This window comes from Sinocyclocheilus anshuiensis, unplaced genomic scaffold, assembly GCF_001515605.1.
Source record: "Sinocyclocheilus anshuiensis isolate Anshui unplaced genomic scaffold, SAMN03320099.WGS_v1.1 scaffold269, whole genome shotgun sequence".
NCBI lineage: Eukaryota > Metazoa > Chordata > Actinopteri > Cypriniformes > Cyprinidae > Sinocyclocheilus > Sinocyclocheilus anshuiensis.
Window position 1 is genome coordinate 1,261,493 of NW_015536474.1, and position 21,887 is coordinate 1,283,379.

Genomic DNA, 21,887 nt, shown 5'->3' on the forward strand with positions numbered 1-21,887 from the left:
TTTTCTTTGCGTACAAAAAGTATTCTCGTCGCTTCATGAAATTCAGATTGAACCACTGATGGCAGATGGACTATTATGACGATGTATTTCATACTTTTCTGGGCCTTGACAGTGTAATTTACTTGGCAGTTAATGGGACAGTCACAAGCCCTCCCGGTTTTCATCCAAAATATCTTAAATTGTGTTCCGAAGACGAATGAAGCTTTTTTGGGTTTGGAACGACATGGGGGTAAGTGATTAATGACAAAATTTTCAATTTGGGGTGGAGTATCCCTTTAATGCAAATAGTGGCAATTATCTGTACCTCGATATAGTAGTAAATTATAAAACAGTATGCAATAATAACGTTTTGAGTTTAAATGATAATTTTAATTCAAATTAAAAAATGGATGTCACCTTATTGGGACAATAAAGCACTCCCTACATTTACATTTAGTCATTTTGCAGACGTTTTTATACAAAGCGACTTACAATTGACCTATCGGTAAGCCCCTCCCCTCGAACGCAGATGAGCCAATGGCAGTCGAGTATCAGTTGCACACCTCGGAAGAAGGTTTTCACTGACAGCTGTCATTGTAAGACAGTGAGCAACTCCGTTTGTTTGTCTGAGTGAGCAACAGTAACTAAGGGGGGCGGGCAGGGGCGGTTTCTCCATTAGGGCAATTGGGTGATGCACCACCAAAGCGCGAAAGGGAGGGATTTTTTTCTTTCACATTCAACCACAGTGTTACGCTTGCTTTCACTGTTTGTTCTAGACCTAAATAGTCCAATCAGCGTCGAGTCGCGTTTTGTGTAGTACCGCCCCTTTTTGGGCGATTTCTGTCAGACTGAGAATCGCCCCGAGTGCTCTCATAGACTTCCATACAAAGATCATTTTTTTCGAACTGCAGGCACTGCAATGCAATCTCTATGAGTTCCAGGAGGGCTAGCACTAACGTGCTTTCGTCATCATGCGTAACCTTAACTTGTGCAAGGATTGGTGGGAACAGTGACATCCAATAATATTTAAAAGCTATTTTGAATTTTAACAACAAGAAAAAAATGAAAAACTACTTTAATATCTTTATCAAATGTGAAAAAAAAAACAAAAACAAAAAAAAAGAGAGACGGGGACAGCTACGCTAACTCAAATTCAGTTGTCAGTTGAACTTGATCGACATCTTGGCGAACGTTACCTCAGCGCAGATTAATTCTATCGTGTCATTGAAAGAAATACCATTCAGTCGTCGTAGCAATAAGGATAAATTGGCAATTAAAGAATTCGGAACACCAAGACCAAATTTAAATATCAAACAAGTATCTACAAAGAGCGGGAAGTTGTATAAACGGGTGATTTTCCCGGGTAGGTGATTTTCGAGGACGTGGTATGAGCGGAAAAAATGGCTAGCGGGCTGCGAAGTAGCTAACACTCTATTCTGCTACCCCTGCATTTTGTTCCATCCGGAGAGCGTGACAGACATCACATGGACAACTACAGGTGTAATGTAATATAAGTGAGCAGTGTGATGCAAGTAAGCAGTGTAATGTAAGTGAGCAGTGTAAGTGAGTAAAGTAACGTTAATATAAGTGAGTAATGTGATATAAGTGAGCAGTGTAATACAAATGAGCTGTGTAATATAAGTGAGTAATGTTGTAAATGAGCAGTGTAATATAAGTGAGTTGTGTAAATAGTGATTTATGTGACTTCAATTATTTCTTATTACACTTAAATTGAAGTAAAATGTTTTTTGGAAAACCACATCCTGGCTTCAGTCTTCATTTGCTGCTGAATTGCGTTAACACGCATATAGAAACATAAGGAGAGCAAGAGATTGAATGTTAGAGTCGGTTTATTTTTAATTAATACTATAGTAGTTCAGTTTCCTTTACATCTTTAACTAGCCGTTAATTTATCAATTGAATGGGCGACCTATGCTCATTAATCATGCAAACATTTGTCCCCCCCTGAGAGAATTGGCAGGAGCCACCACTGGGGGCGGGGCTTACGATAGGTCAATTGGGGAATACATAAAGCGATTCTTCTTAAAGAGGCAAACAGACACAGGAAGTGCTTGTAATACCAAGTTTTAGGCATTGTTCAATTAAGTACAAGCTAGAACGGGAAGGAATAATAAAGCGAAAGACAAAGTTTTTTTTATTTTTTTTTTATTTAAGATGAAGTCAAGTAGCGTTGAAGCTGTCGCTTGAAAATTGTCAGGGATTCAGCATTCCGGATAGGGATGGGAAGATCATTCCACCAGCCAGGAATGATGAACGAGAATGTTCTGGAAAGTGATTTTGAGCCTCTCTGTGATGGTACCACGAGGCATCGCTCACTAGCGGATCTCAGACTTCTGGTTACCCGAGCCTGCTTGAATGCAGTGGGGAAGGTGTCTGTGAGGAGAGATGTGTTAATGATGTGTGTGAGTGCTGGTAAGAGTGTACACCTACACCTACCCTAACCCTACCTGATACTTTATTTTCAACTTTTTGATTATTTCCTTAAGAGCATTCCAAATTTCACACTACTAGGCACACTACTGCTTTTTCTGGAGGCGAAGTCGTCAATGAGCTCATCGTATGATAATTAAAACATGAATTAATGTTAATAAACATTATTAACGTCAATAGCCAAAAAAGTTATGGACATACCTGAAAGTGATGCACGGGCTTCATCTTGGGCTTTTTTACTTTTTACTTTAATACCCTGTGTGAAGTCCACTTTGCAGTCCACTTAAGCCTCGTTCAGACTGTCAGCCCAAATCCGATTTTTGTGCAAAACCGACTGAAATCTGATCATATTTAGATAATCTGAACTTCTACGAACTACATGAAATCTGATTTGAGCAAATCCATTTCGAGCTACATTCGCATGTGTTTTGAAATCCTATTCAAATCACATTCCTGGAAATCAGTTTCAATCTTACCGGTCAGATCGGATTTAGCGTAGCTTTTTCACATCCTCACGCTACGTGAAATGTAAAAGGTAAGACGATTTTGTAGAAAACATAATAAACGTCTTTGCAGAAACAAGCTTGTGCTGTTGTGAACCGCAAGTCAAGTGGAAAATACAATATACTGCTAGTAGCTATACGCATCGGACACGGCAGCATGGAATAAAGCTGCACATTCCAGCTTCCTGCGTTTCTGCCGCTGCCTCACAAGACGAATAGGGTAAACGTACCTATTAAGCACACTTTCACATTTGAGCTCAGATTATAAAAAGACAAAATAATGTATTATACTTGATGTCTTAACTAACTGATGTGTTTGTTCTTATATACCTCCTGTAATTTCAAATCAATCAGATCAGTGCACACTGGGATATGAGACTCCATGTGTTCACACTGTCTGATAGCCATTTTGAAAGCTGTCTGAAAACTTTCACCTAAAGAGGAGCCCCTTAAATGTGCATTTTTTAGACGTTTGAGCCTTTATTTTGGGTAAGTTTCACTACTTACTGTAAAATTAAGAGATTAATGTTCAGACTCTTGCATATTATAACCTGGAACTTGGATGTGGGAAATAATTACAGTTAGACCCAAAAGAACATCAACACAGATGCACAGAATACAGTTAGCAGACTAGCTGTATAAGATTGTGTGCTATGCTAATATATTACTTCACAGGCATTACTGGCTTGTATTTTTAAATCCATAATATTATAAATTTACAGTTTATTGCTGGTCTGTGGTTTTACACAGCTGTAATTTTTAAAGATTTCATATTATTGTAAGGTGAGCTTAAAGGGTACACTACTATGAAAATCACACAGCTTCAGTGTGACATCAATAAGAAAAAGTATAATTTCATAGATATTGTTAATAATAGTTGTTCATAATAAAATATGTATGAACTTAATACATGACCTAGATTATTTATTTTGCAAAATCTTGTAATTTTAATAAATTACATGAAATTTATAAAAAATTGTTGCTGCTCCAATTAAGCTCAGTGTGATCTCTTTAAGCTCTTCCACATTGAACGTCTATGTAAATACTTCATAAACCGACTTTACATTTAAACTGGACTTTACATTTAGCCCCGCCCCCACTCGTCACAATGTGTTACTTACGTGGACTAGTCTAGATGTTGCAATGTGCTTATCATGTGGTGTTCGGGGCCTTTTTGCCCCAAGAAGATTTTCTTTTTCCCGAAAATACTACTTAATGTTATCGCATTGGACTGAAATTTAGTGACTTTGTTCACAAAGGGTATAACTACTTCTAAAAAAAAATTTGATCATTTTCATACTTTTTTGGGGGAGATTTTTCACCTTGTTACACTTGTGGTGTTCCTGGTCAAACAAAAAAAAAGTAAAAATTTGCACTGTTTATCACACTAGTGTGCTTTAATGTTTAATCAGGGAGTTTGTTTTGAAAGGCTTTTATTTTGTACAAAATGGCACAAAGTCACACTTGTGGTGTTCCCGGTCAAAAATGACCCAGCCTCAAAAAATTGCTTATAAATCACTCATTATGTTATATTATCACCAAATATTGGATTCAGTCTTTTTGTCAAATTCTTTTCTTTCATTTAGGACTGGTTTTGTATTTATATTTGCTTCTAATTAATCATAGGCCTCATTTATCTGAGAGTAGGCACCTCATTTTTTGAGTGAAAAAAGCATTATTTATGAATAATTTTCACAATATTAAATAAAAACTGATGAAAATTTACACAGTTGATCGCACTAGTGTACTTTAATGTTTAATCAGGGAGTTTGCTTTTAAATGCTTTTATTTTGTACTAGGGGTGTGCGATATATATCGTCTGCGATAATATCTTAATCGTTGTTTTAACGATGTGCGATTTGATGTTATCGAGTATTTTGCAAAAACCTTTCAAAACACCCCTACAGAGTGCACGCATACATTACGTCAAGTTTAAACTAGTGCGCGTGCGCATTTAGAGTTCGTTCTTTCACTGCATGATTCAGTCTACAATACATTTAAAATTATCACAAATTCATGACATGATGGCAGAAAATGTATATTTATACCATTTCATATTGTTAATCAATATCAAACAAAGAGTGCCGTTTTTTTCTCCAAGAATTACCATGATTACAAATGTGCTATTTTTTTTTTTTTTTACAATAGTTCAATAAACAAGTACAACATCATTTACTCACCCTCATGTTGTTCCAAACCTGTATGACTTTCCTACTACAAAAGAAGATATTTTGAACAATGTCGACAGTCTCAGTGATTTTTTATTTTGAAGTCAAATGGATTAAAAAGTCAATGGATTCCAATGTTTTTTGACCCTAGTGTTTTTCAAAATATCAGTCATACAGTTTTGGAATAACTTGAGGGTGAGTAAATGGGGAGAGAATTGCTGTTTTTGGATGAGCTATGGCTTTAAGTTGTTATATAGTTACATTCACAGGCATATTGAGTAAGTCTCTAGTATGATCTCCAGTAATACTAAAATGAATGGCCATCATGCTAGCAGTGAATTATGAGGCACAATGCAAATACAGTGCTAATCTCCACTGCATACAGTGTTTACCGTTGTCGCACAGACAAGTATTCTGTTTTTAACCATTTAAAATAAAATTAAATATTTTTGTGTGAGAGATTAATATTTTACTTTAACAACTTTTTATACTGAAACCAATATCTCGTGCACTAAAAATGTCTCAATGTAGATTTTGGTGAGCTTAATAGGTACGTTTACCCTAATCCAGCGCGAAGGCAACATGTGTATTGCAAACTGTATCGGTACATTCACATGGGGCATCGGCGTTGACGCTTGAGGGCATGTCTGAAGTAGAGACCTGCACTCCCACACAGGGGTGGATTTAGTGAATTGGGGGCCCCAGGCAAAATATAGGAATGGGGCCCCTGTACATTTGCACACATTTTCCTAGATCCACCTTGAGGATCCTTTTTTCTTGTGATGCTTGCTGCTGCACAATGGTGCCCCATAGTTGTGTCCAATGTTTCTACATTTTTCATGTACATGTTATAATGGATTTCTTTCATGTTGTAGACCACGAAATAGCAACTGATTTACAGTTGAGATACAGGTTTTCACACAAACAAAATAAATTATAAAATGATAAACCTCACAATTGAGCGTTTAAACCAGAGGTGAGTCAGAAGTATAAATTATTATATTAATTTAAAACGGGGTAATGTGGGTGGATTTTCGCATTGGTCTGAACAAAAACTACAGACTGGATTATTGAAAATGAACATTCATTCTCTGCCAGTAGGAGGCGTTTTGGAACGTCAGAAATATAGAATGAGAAAGGTGTGAAAAAATATAGCCTATGTTGACGGGGAAAGTCCACTGATGAGTTACCAGCGTAAGCCTTTGTGCAAAGGCTGTCTAATTATAAACTTTAAAATACATTTAGTTATATTAACTACAAATTTAAATAAAACTGAAAAAATAATGAAAAGACAATTATACATTGATTTACACACCTAAGGATTATATCAGCCAAAAAAGTAACTGCGTATGTGTCCTCTACTTGGTTCCTTCTCATAAATGAGTAAACGGCATTTAAAACAATTATAAACATATAATACACATGCACTGTTTCTCAATATTTAATTACAGCTTCAGATGCATAATATTTTCGTCTCCTTCAAGCAGGATACACAAAAAGCACGTTCCAACACGGACGGTTGTTGTGGTAATAAACACCGTAAACCGCAACCATTCGTGTGTCCGCGCCTAATGCACATCTATATATTTGGGGAAGTCGTGGCCTAATGGTTAGAGAGTCGGACTCGTAACCCAAAGGTTGCGGGCCTGCTCCCATGGGACCTGGGGGACCCAACGCAACAGGGTGCGGCGCGGGACAACACTTGATGGGTGAATGCGGGTGCGGCGCAGGTAGAGATTCGTGCAGAATGCGGGAGAATAAAATGATTCACGGGACTCCCGCAAAATAGAAATATTTACACATTAAATGTCTAAAAACATAAATTGTTATTTATCTGTTGCACAAAAGCAAAAAGAACAACTAATATTAACATTAAAATGATTTACAGTACATGCACAAGCTAAGCAGTTTCTATTTATAACACGTCTTTAAAGCGTCTCGCAATGTAGCCAATCACAGGCATAGCTGTTGATTTCTCGAATGCAATGGCCAGTCAGAGGTGATTAATCCACTCACTGCAGTGCTGAAATTTGCGTGCTCATGAATCCTCTCATTTTAACACACGAAGTGTAGACATTGTGAAAGATTCATTGTGCATATGTTCGTTGTGTTATAACAGAGCTTTATGATATTGCGATGAACTGAGATGTCAGCTTTTAGTGATAATAAAGGGAGCGCTGTTTGCTGGCATTCTGCCATGCCAAACCATGCACGCAGCAGCCCATGCTTGCTTTTCTGTTAAAAATAACAGTGGTTTGTGAATGTTGATGCTATAGCCTAAATAAATATTTTTTCGGGAGCGTTTATGCTTCGATGTTACAGAACCATTTCATGTAAATTTCTTCAATGTACTGAAAAAAATCTATATAGATTACTTTTATGCGGGCGGGAGCAGGGCAAAACATAAATGTCGCGGGCGGGAGCGGGACAAGATAATATATATTTCTGCGGGAGGCTGGGAGCAGGACAGAACCTTGCTGGAGCGGGACTGAAAAATCCGTCCCGCGCAGGTCTCTAGTCTGAAGCTTGGTGCTGACGCGACCGCCATAGTGACAACAGCCAATCACATTACTTTTCTGGTGTTGCATGAATGGGATTGGCTAGCGTCTGCGCTAGGGTATTTGCATAAGGCTGATTGGCTGACGCCTACGTTGGCGCTTGAAAAGTTTTCAACGTCTGCCGTGAGCAATGCCAGTGATGTGATGCGACAGACCCACAATTCAGTTCGGCAACGCTTGATGTCACTCCTTTTAAAGTAAACGAGAGGCGTTGATGCTGACGCCCCGTGTGAATGTACCGTATTGCTGTTATTGTTTTTTTTTAGCGTAGGCATAACAACGCAACGGCATTGCCATAGAAACAAACGCACATTCTGTAAAATGAAAGAGAGCTTATGGACATACAAATCAGATATGAACAGTTGCAATACATTATCTGGACAGTCAGTTATTCAAATCAGATTCAGTTTCTGGATATGCACAAAATTGGATTTGGGCTGACTGTCTGAACTAGGCTTTATGGTCGAATGGAAGAATGGAATTGTCAAATGAGCCAAGACAGCTCCAACAGTCAAAAATTCAAATCTAAACAGACAAACAGATGCCCTTTGATCTGCCTTCAAGCCACCCCCAACCTCAGAATATGTGATTTTAATCATTACAGAATTTGTCTTTATTAAACTAAAAATATTTCAAAAGCAATATTTCAAAACCATCCTCTTTATGTGCAACAAAGAACAACAAGTTTGACTACTTTCACGAGGACATTTCGTAGGCTTCCATTATTCTTATTTTCATAGCCAGCTAATATCTGTTAAACCTAACTATCACACAAACATGTGCTGTGCCCATTACTAGATTTAAGGATCTAGTTATTTTAATATTAGAGGATATTTGACTCTATCAAGTGTAACAAATAAAATTATAAATGTGACTTCCCTGAACTTTGCTTGCAGGTCATTCTGTAGCTGTACAAATGAAGAGACGGTTTAGTGATGTGGAGTCCCCGGTTCATTTATACGAGTCCAGTGAAGAGGAAAGAGACACAGCCCTGTATACGACAAGTGATGGAGGAATAGAAGATGAAAGAGAGGTGACCCTACATACAAATGATGGAGGGGTGGAAAAAGAAATAGACACAACCCTACATATGGCAAGGGATGAATGGATGAAAGAGGAAAGGGACACGACCCTATGTACAAGTCATGGAGGGATGGAAGAGGAACGAGACTCGACCCTACAGACAACAAGTGATGGAGGGAAGGAAAAGGAAATAGACACAACCCTACATACAACAAGTGATGGAAGGATGGAAGAAGAAAGATACACAACCCTACGTAAGACAAGTGATGGAGGGATGGAAGAGGAAACAGATGTGACCCTACATACAACAAGTGTTGGAGGGATGGAAAATGAAATAGACACAACTCTACATAATACAAATGATGGAGGGATGGAAGAGGAAAGAGATGTGACCCTACAGACAACAAATGATGGAGGGATGGAAGAGGAAACAGATGTGACCCTACAGACAAGTGATGGAGGAATGGAAGAGGAAAGAGACACAACTCTACGTAAGACAAATGATGGAGGGATGAAAGAGGAAACAGATGCGACCCTACATACAACAAGTGATGGAGGGATGGAAGAGGAAAGAGACACAACTCTACGTAAGAAAAATGATGGAGGGATGGAAGAGGAAACAGATGCAACCCTACATGAGACAAGTAATGAATGGATAGAAGAGGAAAGGGATCTGGATGGAGACGCAGAGCTGGAGGTGGAGCTCTCTGATGAAGCTTCTGAAACCGAGGACAATACGGAGTTCGATCCAGACTACCACACTACTGATGGAGAAGAGTCAGAGGAAGAGTCAGAGGTCACAGCTGACACAGAGACGGCTTATCAGTCTAAAAACGGAAATCTACTGATGGAGAAGAGTCAGAGGAAGAGTCAGAGTCAGAGGTCACAGCTGACACAGAGACGGCTTATCAGTCTAAAAACGGAAACATATCGTGGACTTCAAAAACTCCTCAGAGACAACGAGGGAGATTTCCAGCTCATCGTATCATCAGAATGACAATGACCCCTGGACCAACAAGGTTGGCATGTGCCAATGCTGAAGACATAAGATCAACCTTTGAATTATTTTTCCCAGATAATATTAAACGGATTTTGATTGAAATGACCAATTTAGAGGGGAAACGTGTGTTTGGTGCTACCTGGAAGAACCTGGACTGGACAGACTTACAGGCCTTTTTTGGTCTGTTGATTCTGGCAGGCGTGTATCGATCCCACCATGAGGCCATGCATAGTTTATGGCACAGTGTATCGGGGAGGGCAATTTTTCGTGCTACCATGTCACTGAAGACTTTTACCGATTTGTCAAGGGTCTTCTGCTTTTATAAAAGAGATGAAGCGCTGGACCAAAAGAAACATGACAAGCTGGCACCAGTAAGGAACATCTGGTATAAATGGGTCCAACGACTGCGACTCTTATACAATCCAAGCCCAAACATCACTGTGGACGAGTGCCTGATCCGTTTCAGAGGTCGCTGTCCCTTCAAACAATACATGCCGAGTAAACCAGGCAAGTATGGAATTAAAATCTGGGCGGCATGCGATGCCAGATCGAGCTACGCGTGGAACCTGCAGATCGACACTGGAAAAGCTGTCGACGGCAAGTCAGAAAAGAACCAGGGAATGCAAGTGGTCTTGGACATGACAGATGGTCTAGAAGGACACACCATCACGTGTGACAACTTCTTCACCTCGTACGCCCTCGGCCAGGAGCTGCTCCAAAGGAAAATGACCATGATTGGAACCGTCAGAACAAACAAGCCTGAACTCCCACCTGCGCTCCTGTCAATGAAGGACAGGGCACGATTATCATCCATGTTCGCCTTCACTGATACGCACACTCTTGTGTCCTACTGTCCCAGAAAAAAGAAAAATGTGCTTTTGATGAGCACGCTTCACAGAGATGACAAAGTAAGCGACAAAGATCAGAAGGAGCCAGAGATCATCCTAGACTACAACCACACCAAAGGCGGAGTTGACAACCTTGACAAGGTATTTTACTACTTTGTATTATTTAGACATTTTCTGCATGAAGTGAAAATGAACCATATCTATTTTTAAATGCTAATTATAAATCTTTTTTCTTTATCAATAATTTATTACAATCGGACATACGTCACAATATGTAAGAAAAGATTGGTCGCTACTTCTGTTTCTTTTGGATTTTAAAGCCTGGTTTCACAGACAGGGCTTAGACTAAGCCAGGATTAGGCCATAGTTCAATAAGGACATTTAAATAATTTTTTTTATAAACATGCCTTAGAAAAAAAACATTACTGGTGTGCATCTTGAGATAAAACAACGGCACTGATATATTTTAAGATCAGTCAGTGGAAGTTTCTTTAAGGGGAGACACTGCAGGCAAAAACACTGTTTTTTCATGCACCTGTCAAGTTTGAGATTTTGGCCTTTTTGGTTTTTCATAAAGTGTTTTTTCAGACTAGTGGAAAGAAAACATCCAAAAGACACTGTTAAGTGTTTCTTTTATAGTACTTTATCTATTTGTGTCAATAGATTTCAATTAAAATGCATATTTTTAAAGGCCGTTTTCTCAAAATGAGTTTTTTCTCCTACACTGGGCCATAAATCTCCACTTCAGTAGCCCTTACACACACCAAACTTTACATTTTTATTCCTGTCTATATCCTGAAGGTGTTTACAGAGGGATTTGTTCATATATAATTTTCTTGATTATATACATTTTATATTATTTTACTTTATATTTTTTATATTTATTACTTTTATCCCCCAAACAATTGTGAACATATATTGTTTTCTGTCTGTTCTATGTGTTTTCTGAATTATCAGTCAAGTGACAAAAATTAGATACCCCAAATTCCCTCCTAAGAATTTTGAAACTGACTTCATTCAGTGTTCAGATTTTTGTACTAGAAATTTTATTTGAATTAGTGCATATTTCATTAAATAATGCCTTATTTGCATATTTATACCTAACCTGCATATTTAGAAAACTTGGAATACAAATTTTTTTTGCGATTATCAAAGTAATGAATCAACTGGGTAAGTAAGGCGATAACTATTAGTTAATTTTTTTACCCTATTCACCTGCAGTCTCTCACCTTAAATTGAAACAGCACAGACTTACATTTTAGTCTTGGACTAGGCTTAAGCCTTGTCTGTGAAACCGGGGGTAAGAACAAATGGCACAAATAAAGTGAATTGAATTGTCAGCTGGTGAGCTAAAGCAATGATAAGATCAAAGCAGTAACTGATCAAATGTAAATGTATACCTTGAATACAGTGTTTTGGATAAAAGCATCTGCCAGATGCACACCATGTAAATGTTTTGCTTGTCATTTCACTTTCAGCTTGTTGCCACTTACAGCTGCCAAAGGAAGACATCTCATTGGCCCATGGTCATTTTCTTAAACATGTTGGACGTCTCTGCCTACAATGCATTTGTATTGTGGACGGAGATAAATCCTTCATGGTACAAAGGGAAAAGCATTAAAAGGAGGGTCTTCCTGGAAGAACTAGGGGAAGCTCTGGTGACTCCCTTCATGAAAAGACGGCATTACTCTCCCCGCACGCCAGACTCTCAGAATATGGTGATGGAAGCAAGAGCATGTTCTTCTACAGCCAAAAAACCGGGCTCCTCCCCAGTATCAAGCCACAGCAAGAGGAAAAAGTGTCAGGTCTGTGAGTCAAAGAAGGGCACAAAAACTAGTATGATGTGCAGTCAGTGTAACATGTACATTTGCAGGTCACATGCTATTATAGCTTCTTACTGCTACGCATGCAAGAAGGTTTAAACAAGACTTAGTCATGGCTTATGCGCTGTTTGTTACACAGTTTTTTATAGTAGTTATTTTCCTGCTGTTCTCTTTACTAACTTGTTTGCCATTGCAAATTTTGTTTATTGCTTTTTTTCCTTGATATTTTTATTAGTTTACTTCATTAGTTACTGAATATTGATGTTTGAAATAAATGAAAGGCTACAAAATAATGTGTGCTCTGTGTCTTGTCATTTTAACACTAAAAGTGTTAACATAATGTGTCAGACCATCATGTGTGGACCACTACTTCCATCTACTGGTTATAATTATTTCATGCCATTATCATGCAGGTGTTTCAAATGCATATATATTTTCCAAATTTTTCAGTTTAATGAAGTGCATTTACTACATTACATTAAAAAAGAATCCAGTCATGACTAGGAAGACTCTGTAATGATCAGTGCCTGATGGTTAAATTATGTAATTCATTCATTTATTCATGCATTACATATTATGAAACTCTTTTATGTTATACAATTTCCATATGCATGGGTCCTTAAATGGGGACTGAGGAACTACCACCTTCATGATTTGTATTTTATTATTATTCATTCAAATTTAAAATATAAATGTACAATATTTTAGTTTTACTATTTTAGTTTTCTATTTCAGCTGGTATTTCTATACCAGATGCATTTCAGCCATGTTTCTGATAGTAACACATCGTCTCATAGTAAACTCCAGGTACATGTGCACAGGTTTGCACACTGTATTATGAACATGCAGTCTGTAGCTTTGGCTGCTGCTGATACAATCAACTATTATCAGTGGTGGACGAAGTACACAAATCAAGTACTTGAGTAAAAGTATAGATACGTATTTATAAAGTCGTTATTTGTATGCATAGATGCTTCATTTGCGCCTTATTCAGCTTACAGATGTGTGTAATTGAAACCAATATTCAACCGCTTCAGTTTACATTAAAAGAAATAAAATAAAAAAAGCCCGTGACGGTATTGATTTCAAAGTGTCCGTTTTTGATTGAAATATTGTCGTGTGCATATTCACAAAATCCCTCATCGAAAATTCGGGGAGTATCGAAAATATGCTTCAGATATGATTCCGTTGTGTGCAACATCTGCATGACTGTGCATGTGCATCACCAGAGGGCGCATGCGCTGGACACGAGGACTGCTGCTGTACTGATCTATTACAATAATACGGACGTATCAGTACCATTGATCTCGAGTAGACAATAGACAGTAGATTTTGCAGTAACCAACACATGGATGTTTCCGTCTGAATGCAGCGCTCGTGTTGCGTGCTAATCACATGCATCTGTGTTCCTCGCGCAGACCGAGAGCTTCTGCAACACACGCGAAGACCAGGAAACCAAAGGAGTCCGTACAGGATTTGTGTCCAACTCGAAACGCCTTCTTAAGGTAAGATGCACACAAAGCCTGATTTGAATTCCTCACCGACGTTTATTGTTTAGTAAGCGATTTTCGAACGTCATGATGCGTTTCATCGTTTTACACAAAAATAAAATACATCTGATATAACGTTACTTATTTGCAAAGATCTTTTCACATTCCAGCTGCTGCCATTTTGTTTGTTTTAACCCTCCCGGTTCCGTTCGGTCATTGTAAGCAGGTACAACTTCCTACCTGGTCACTTTTAACCATTTACATACACACAAAATGTTGTCGCTATAAAAAGAAAAAAAGAACAATTTTCGCCTTCCCGGTGGAATACAAGAGAGCAATTCGTAAACAAATTGTAAAATAAAATCGACCAATCTGGCAAAATGCAGGACACAAACAAAGAAATGAATGACGGTATAACACAGTAACATGGCATTTTTATTAAATGTTGTCCAAAAAAATATTTTCCCACCTTAAAAGCATCATAATGTTGTCATATATCTGATTTGCAGTGATGTCACCTTGACGTGTGTTAAAATTTAACTGTAAATGTACTGCAAGGCAGCCACAGTTTTTAAAAGAACAATGAGAATCGCTCATTGGCTTAGAACAATCGTGACGTTTGGTTAATGTCTAAAATGTTAATATCGGTGTGTTCAACTTTGGCTGCAGCTTAATTTAACCCAGGGGTGCCCAAACTCGGTCCTGGAGGGCCGGTGTCCTGCAGAGTTTAGCTCCAACCCTAATCAAACACACCTGAACCAGCTAATCAAGCTCTTACTAGGCATACTAGAAACTTCCAGGCAGGTGTGTTGAGGCAAGTTGGAGCAAAACGCTACAGGACATCGGCCTTCCAGGACCGAGTTCGGACACCCCTGATTTAACTGATCAGCAAGATTTGCCAAAAGGTGCTGCTCAGCCAATGGGTAGCGCGTGACGTCCCTAACCCTTACCCATCTCTAAACATAGCTAGATCAAACTCCACCCATTAGGTCCACATAGGTGGAGCTGGATTAGGTCAAGCTCCACCCATTTGACCTATTTGGCTCTGCAGTGAGCACCACTTGAGATTTGCTGCTTGCAGTGGGGGGAGGTGTTGAAAACAGATGTAAAATTGGGCACTATGTACTTCCTATAGTGATGCTTGTGTGGTGTTTGCATACTATATTAGATGAAGTGGATTAGATGCAATATTTGTTCTATGCATAGATGTTGAACACTTTTCATTCCGTACTTGATGTATTGCTTAATACAGTGCCTGTATGTACAAGAATAAAGTTCAAAATAAGCCAAAACTATTTAAATGCCAATGAAGTGGGTGACACAACGTCTGCATTGTCTCAAGTCGGACAGTAATTCTAACCAGTATGCACTCCTTCAGGTTAGATGCTGATCAGTTTGCAAAGCGCTGCATAAATCGAACACACCTAACCATTTATCTCTAATTTATATTTCAAAATCTGTTTAATTATGTGTGAGGAGGGCGGTATAATGAACTTAACTATCACACAAACCTGTGCAAATCATTAGATTTAAAGGGATAGTTCACCCAAAAATGAAAATTCTGTCATTGTAATTTTACGAAGCTACAAGAATACTTTTTGTGCGCAAAGAACACATGCGTCGTGATACTCTTCAAAATGGCACCAGGGTGACGCAGAGGAGAAGAATTGTTGAGTAATGTTATTTGTTTTCTTTGCACACAAAAAGTATTCTCGTAGCTTCGTAAAATTACGATTGAACCACTGATGTCACATGGATTATTTTACCGATCTCCTTGCTACGTTTCTGTGCATTGACCGTGGTAGTACCCTTGCCGTCTATGGAGGGTCAGAGAGCTCTCGGATTTCATCAAAAATATCTTAATTTGTGTTCCGAAGATGAACGAAGGTCTTGCGGGTTTGGATCAACATGAGGGCGAGTAATTAATGATAGAATTTTCATTTTTGGGTGAACTATCCCTTTAAAGAAAAGCATAATCTGGCCCATTTATGAGCTTTTAATTTCATAGTAAGGACAGCAAAATGTCCTCCCAAAGTGGTTTTAAATACATGTTTTACTGTAAGGTTATAAATGTGGCTTCCTTGGACCTTGCTTGCAGTTCATTCTGAAGCTGCACAATGAAGAGACAGCATAATGTTGCGAAGAACCTGGCTCTGCTATTTGAGTTTAGTGATGAAGAAAGTGACGTGACCCCACAAACGACAAGTGATGGAGTTATGAAAGAGGAAAGAGACACAACCCTACGTAAGACAAGTGATAAAGTGATGGAAGAGGAAAGAGACAGGACTCTTCATACGATGAGAGATGGAGGGATGAAAGTGGAAAGAAATGTAACCCTACATATGACATGTGATGAAGAGATGGTAGAGGAAACAAACGAGACTCTTTATATGATGAGTTATGGAGGGATGAAAGTAGAAAGGGATGAGACCCTACATGTAACAAGTGATGGAGGGATGAAAGTGGAAAGAGACGTAACTCAACATATGACAACTGATGCAGGGATAGAAGAGGAAAGAGACGCAACCTTACGTATGACAAGTGATGGAGGGATGGAAGAGGAAAGAGACGCAAATCTACATACGACAAGTGATGGAGGAATGGAAGAGGAAAGAGACTCAACCCTAGATACAACAAGTGATGGAGGGATGGAAGAGGAAAGAGACGTGGCCCAACATACGACAAGTGATGGCAGGATGGAAGAAAAAAAATATGTGACCCTACGTACGACAAGTACTGAATGGATAGAAGAGGAAAGGGATCTGGATGGAGACGCAGAGCTGGAGGTGGAGCTCTCTGATGAAGCTTCTGAAACAGAGGACAATATGGAGTTTGACCCAGACTACCACTCTACTGATGGAGAAGAGTCAGAGGAAGAGTCAGAGGTCACTGCTGACACAGAGACGGCTTATCAGTCTAAAAACGGAAACATATCGTGGACTTCAAAAACTCCTCAGAGACAACGAGGGAGATTTCCAGCTCATCGTATCATCAGAATGACCCCTGGACCAACCAGGTTGGCATGTGCCAATGCTAAAGACATAAGATCAACCTTTGAATTGTTTTTCCCAGATGATATTAGACAGATTTTGATTGAAATGACCAATTTAGAGGGGAAATGCGTGTTTGGTGATACCTGGAAGAACCTGGACTGGACAGACTTACAGGCCTTTCTTGGTCTGTTGATTCTGGCAGGCGTGTATCGATCCCACCATGAGGCCATGGATTGCTTATGGCACGCTGAGTCGGGAAGGCCAATTTTTCGTGCTACCATGTCACTGAAAAGTTTTAAGAGTTTGTCAAGGGTCTTCTTCTTTTACAAAAAGGACAAAAGGTATAGCCAACAGAAAAAAGACAAGCTGGCACCAGTAAGGAACATCTGGGATAAATGGGTCCAACGACTGCGACTCTTATACAATCCAGGCCCAAACGTCACTGTGGACAAGTGCCTGGTCCGTTTCAGAGGTCGCTGTCCCTTCAAACAATACATGCCGAGTAAACCGGGCAAGTATGGAATTAAAATCTGGGCGGCATGCGATGCCAGATCGAGCTACGCGTGGAACCTGCAGATCTACACTGGCAAAGCTGTCGACGGCAAGTCAGAAAAGAACCAGGGAATGCAAGTGGTCTTGGACATGACAGACGGTCTAGAAGGACACACCATCACGTGTGACAACTTCTTCACCTCGTACGCCCTCGGCCAGGAGCTGCTCCAAAGGAAAATGACCATGATTGGAACTGTCAGATCAAACAAGCCTGAGCTCCCACCTGCGCTCCTGTCAATGAAGGACAGGGCACCATTATCATCCATGTTCGCCTTCACTGATACGCACACTCTTGTGTCCTACTGTCCCAGAAAAAATACAAATGTGCTTTTGATGAGCACTTTCCACAGAGATGACAAAGTAAGCGACAAAGACCACAAGAAGCCAGAGATAATCCTAGACTACAACCATACCAAAGGCGGAGTTGACAACCTTGACAAGGTATTTTGCTACTTTGCATTATTTATTCGTTTTTATTCAAGGCCAAATGCCACATATAATGTGAAATGAAATGTCAGCTGATAAGCTAAAGCTTTGTTGTTGTGTGTATGTGTCATTTTGTTTGCAGCTTGTTGCCACTTACACCTGCCAAAGGAAGACCACACGTTGGCCCATGGTGATTTTCTTCAACATGTTGGATGTCTCTGCCTACAATGCATTTGTGCTGTGGATGGAAATAAATCATTCATGGAACAAAGGGAAGAAATATAGAAGGAGGCTCTTTCTGGAAGAGCTAGGGAAAGCTCTGGTGGCTCCTCTCATGAAAAGACGGGAAAATATTCCCCGCACTCCAGCCTCTCAGAATATGGTGATGGAAGCACAAGCAAGCTCTTCGCCAGTCAAAGCCACTCATCTCGCACCAGTAACCCCAGCCAAGAGGAAAAGGTGTCAGGTCTGTGACCGAAAGAAGGACACAAAAACAAGTTTGACGTGCAGTGAGTGTAACAAATACATTTGCGGGTCACACGCTGTTATGACTGCTCAGTGCCCAGAATGCAGCAAGAAGGTTTAAACAAGATTTAACCACTGCTTATGTACTGTTTGTTACTTGGTTTTATGACTAAAACCAATCTTTTCTTTTTGTTTTCTTTACTAACTTGTTTACCATTGCAAAATGTGTAATCTGTTTATTGCCCCTTGTTTCGTTGACTTTTTTTTATTAGTTTACTGCATTAGAGTTACTAAGTATTCATGTTTTAAATAAATGATAGGCTACAAAATTATGTATACTCAAGTCTTTTCATTGTAACACTTTGTAAGCAAAATGTGGCATCACTGCAAAAACGGACACTTCAAAAGTGGATTTAAAAATGGAAATCTTCAACAAATATTCTTTTTTTTTTTAAGTATATCCTAAGTTTATTTCCAAAATTATAGAGCATTGGGTTACTGAAATCATAGACCAACATGTGGATCACTAACGCCACCTACTGGCTATAATTGTAATTTCATGTTATTGTCATGACGGCAGATGTTCAAAAATCATACATGATATTTGCCTGATTTTTCAGAATGAAGCGTATGGTCTTACTGCAGTTAAAGTAATATAAAATGTGTTTGTTTGATATGAAAATTAATGGTGTAACTTGGAGAGAAATTAGGTCTATTTATATTTTTAAATAAGTTTAGTCCTATTAAATGAAGTTAGTGTTACTGTGTCTTTAAAAATGATTTATTTAATAACAAAATAATTATTATTTATTTTTAATAGATTTATTTATTATATTTATTTACTCACCCTGGTGTTGTTGTAATATCATATTACCTTTCTGTTTCAGACCATAAAAGGATAAATCTAAAAAAAATCCTGCTAGCGCTCCTCTGTAATGGTTGTTAACAGTGACCAACTTCAGGCCTTTAAATTAAACGGTGCATTATTGTGTCTACCCAAAGAGGCACAAAATCACTTTCACTGACTTTTACATTAAATGTTCCCTCCTGGTGGAATGACCTGCCCAACTCAATCTGAGCAGCCAAGTCTTTAGCCATCTTCAAGAATCGGAATACTTGACCCTCTAACTCTAGCACTCTCCATTCTAATTCTATTCTTTAAAAAAAACTTGCCCTTTAAGACTTGCACTCTATTAATTTACTAACTGCTTGTTTTCTTTAAGAAAAAAACAACTAACACTAGCTTCTCCACTCTTTTTGTATTCGATTTGTTTTTTTTATATTTATTATACAATTAACAAAAAGCAAAAAAAGGCCTCTGACACTCGCTTGCTCTATTCTTTTTCTATTCTATCTGTTTTCTTTTTATTTATTATATAATAAACAAAAAAAACTTGCTATGTGTATTGCGTTAGGCTAACTGAGACTTGTCATAGCACTTGCATATTGTTCTTTTGTTGATTTTGATTGCTTTTATTATCCTCATTTGTAAGTCGCTTTGGATAAAAGTGTCTGCTAAATGACTAAATGTAAATGTAAAATAAGATGCAAAACTCACAGAATGATCGCATACGACTTGTGCCATTGTGTGGTTATTTTGCAATAAATGGAAAAATGCTTAGAAAGAACTAACCTGATGAGAAATGTACTTTGTTGTAATTCATTGAAAATTACTTGCATTGATAAATAGTGTTGGGGAAAGTTACTTTTAAAAGTAACGCATTACAATATTGCGTTACTCCCTAAAAAAAGTAACTAACTGCGTTACTTAGATACTTTATATTAAAAGTAATGTGTTACATTACTTTTTAAATCTGCTTGTTTGTTTTTAATATAAAAAAATTATTCTTTTAGAAATGTAAAAGCCCTTTCACAACAAAAGTGAAATGAATACGCCTCAGGCTGAAGGAAATGTAAATCCATGTCTGTACAGTAGAGGGTGCAGCTCAAGCAAATTGCATGAAGAATATGACGCAGGAGAAGAAAGTTCAACACTATGCAGCAATAACAAAAATTAAACGTGTCATTTTTGCTTATTAGGTTGAATTGGATCATCGAAGGTCAGTAGCAAAGACACTGGTTAATAAAATAGGTTTAAATGCATAAATGGTATTTGTCTTATTTAACATTTAATTATTGCAGGTTTGTATAATAGTCTTGAGTTTGCATTTGACTGTTTTTATTTATTTTGAGGAATACTGAATCTGTTTTTGTGCAGGTGAAATGAGTAAATGCATGTTGACATTTAGTCTAGAACTACAGTAACATCATGTTCACAAAGTGCACACAACGCCTCTGCACTTAGTCCCAATTTCTCTCAACATGGCAACACACGAGCTGTAAGTCAATACATGGGAAACAAAGTAACTGGAGTTACTTATTTGAAAAAAGTAACTCCGATATTTCCTTCTAAATTAAAAAGTAATGCGTTACTTTAATAGTTACTTAAAAATGTAATATGTTTACGTAACTTGCATTACTTGCAATGCATTACCCCCAACACTCTTGATAATGTAAATATATAAAATAGAATTGTATTGGTTGTTTTCTTGATAGTATAAGTAATGATTATTTGTTTAACCTGAAAAATATGTCAACATTTTTAATTTTGGGGTTAACTGTCCCTTTAATTTTTTTTTTAAACTGTTACTTTTATTTTGTATACATTTTCAGTGTTATTTTATAGCTCCACTGAAGGCCAGTCCAGATGGCATTTATGTCCAGATTGTCCCGGTCACGGAGTAATTCCAGATCTCCCAGCAGAAAGGACTCAGAGAAAGGCTCTCCTGTACTAACTGTTGCTGAACTTGAGCGTCTGTTGTACACTGGGAAAACCGCCTGTAATCATGCAGATGAAGTGTGGCCACGACTCTACATAGGTGACCAGTAAGTAGCCCATGAATATCTGCAGTTTTGGCCATATACAGGATGCTGAACACAAGATTATGCTTTAGTTGCTCATACAAAAAACTAGTATTGAATAAAAAAAGATATGTAACTTCATGGATCATAAAATGCCTTGCTTTGAATAATGCATTTAACAAAGCATGAAATAGCAGTAAAAGAGTGAAATTTTATCCTGTTTAGATAGGTAAACTAGAAATTGCCAGTATATTTTGTACTGTGTACAAATTTCTCACTTAAATTTGCAGAGAAATTGCCTCAAACCGCAAAGAACTCGTCAAGCTCGGGATCACGCACATCCTCAACTGTGCTCAGAGCAAATGGAGAGGCGGCGCGGAGTATTATGCTGGCATGAACATCACGTATCACGGCATTGAAGCCCACGACTTGCCCTCTTTCGACATGAGTGTCAACTTCTACCCAGCAGCCGAGTTCATTCACAGAGCCCTTAGTACCGGAGGTCAGTTCATAAGGGGCCTTTTTCTTTCAACCTGAAGTTTCTCAGTCTTATTAAAATCAAAAGCAAAAAGGGTTTTACATGTTATGTGATGCTATATAGTGCATTATTTCCCACTCACTTTTTCATCAGCATTGGTTCCGGAAGTATTTTTTTCCATTCCTTTTTCCTATAAAAATTCCTATGGGTTTGTTAAAGCAAATCACAATGTTACAAACTTTTATTTGAAGCAAAATTGGGGGGGGGG

The 21,887-nt window shown here is 38.3% G+C and overlaps 3 protein-coding genes and 1 long non-coding RNA gene across 5 annotated transcripts in view; all 4 read left to right on the forward strand.

Moving 5' to 3' along the window:
• The window catches only part of LOC107658552 (uncharacterized), a 12,697-nt gene extending 3,820 nt beyond the window's left edge, over positions 1-8,877 (forward strand). For both annotated transcript variants that reach the window (XR_001630800.1, XR_001630804.1), the window contains exon 3: positions 8,556-8,877. This is a non-coding gene — a long non-coding RNA (uncharacterized LOC107658552). The remainder of the gene's footprint in view (positions 1-8,555) is intronic.
• Positions 8,878-9,681: 804 nt separating this feature from the next.
• Positions 9,682-12,552, forward strand: LOC107658175 (piggyBac transposable element-derived protein 4-like). The gene is made up of 2 exons (XM_016446668.1): positions 9,682-10,671; positions 12,009-12,552. The coding sequence occupies exons 1-2, from the start codon at positions 9,682-9,684 to the stop codon at positions 12,450-12,452; spliced, it is 1,434 nt and encodes a 477-aa protein (XP_016302154.1). The 3' UTR covers positions 12,453-12,552.
• A 1,240-nt stretch (positions 12,553-13,792) lies between these two features.
• Positions 13,793-18,595, forward strand: LOC107656360 (piggyBac transposable element-derived protein 4-like). Its single transcript, XM_016444207.1, has 3 exons — positions 13,793-13,858; positions 15,942-17,829; positions 17,957-18,595. Exons 2-3 carry the CDS (start codon positions 15,961-15,963, stop codon positions 18,398-18,400), a joined length of 2,313 nt encoding a protein of 770 aa, XP_016299693.1. The 5' UTR covers positions 13,793-13,858; positions 15,942-15,960; the 3' UTR covers positions 18,401-18,595.
• A 1,991-nt stretch (positions 18,596-20,586) lies between these two features.
• The window catches only part of LOC107656427 (dual specificity protein phosphatase 26-like), a 2,632-nt gene continuing 1,331 nt past the window's right edge, over positions 20,587-21,887 (forward strand). Inside the window, exons 1-3 of the mRNA XM_016444330.1 lie at positions 20,587-20,618; positions 20,953-21,165; positions 21,432-21,643. Coding sequence (XP_016299816.1) covers positions 20,987-21,165; positions 21,432-21,643 — 391 coding nt within the window. The 5' untranslated portion in view covers positions 20,587-20,618; positions 20,953-20,986. The remainder of the gene's footprint in view (positions 20,619-20,952; positions 21,166-21,431; positions 21,644-21,887) is intronic.

Bases quoted from the DNA above. Each gene is read 5' to 3' on its own strand.
- LOC107658175 (XM_016446668.1), top strand. From the start codon at position 9,682: ATGACCCCTGGACCAACAAGGTTGGCATGTGCCAATGCTGAAGACATA. The intron at 10,672-12,008 runs GTATTTTACTAC...TTTCACTTTCAG, and splicing joins GAGTTGACAACCTTGACAAG to CTTGTTGCCACTTACAGCTG.
- LOC107656360 (XM_016444207.1), top strand. From the start codon at position 15,961: ATGAAGAGACAGCATAATGTTGCGAAGAACCTGGCTCTGCTATTTGAG. The intron at 17,830-17,956 runs GTATTTTGCTAC...TTTTGTTTGCAG, and splicing joins GAGTTGACAACCTTGACAAG to CTTGTTGCCACTTACACCTG.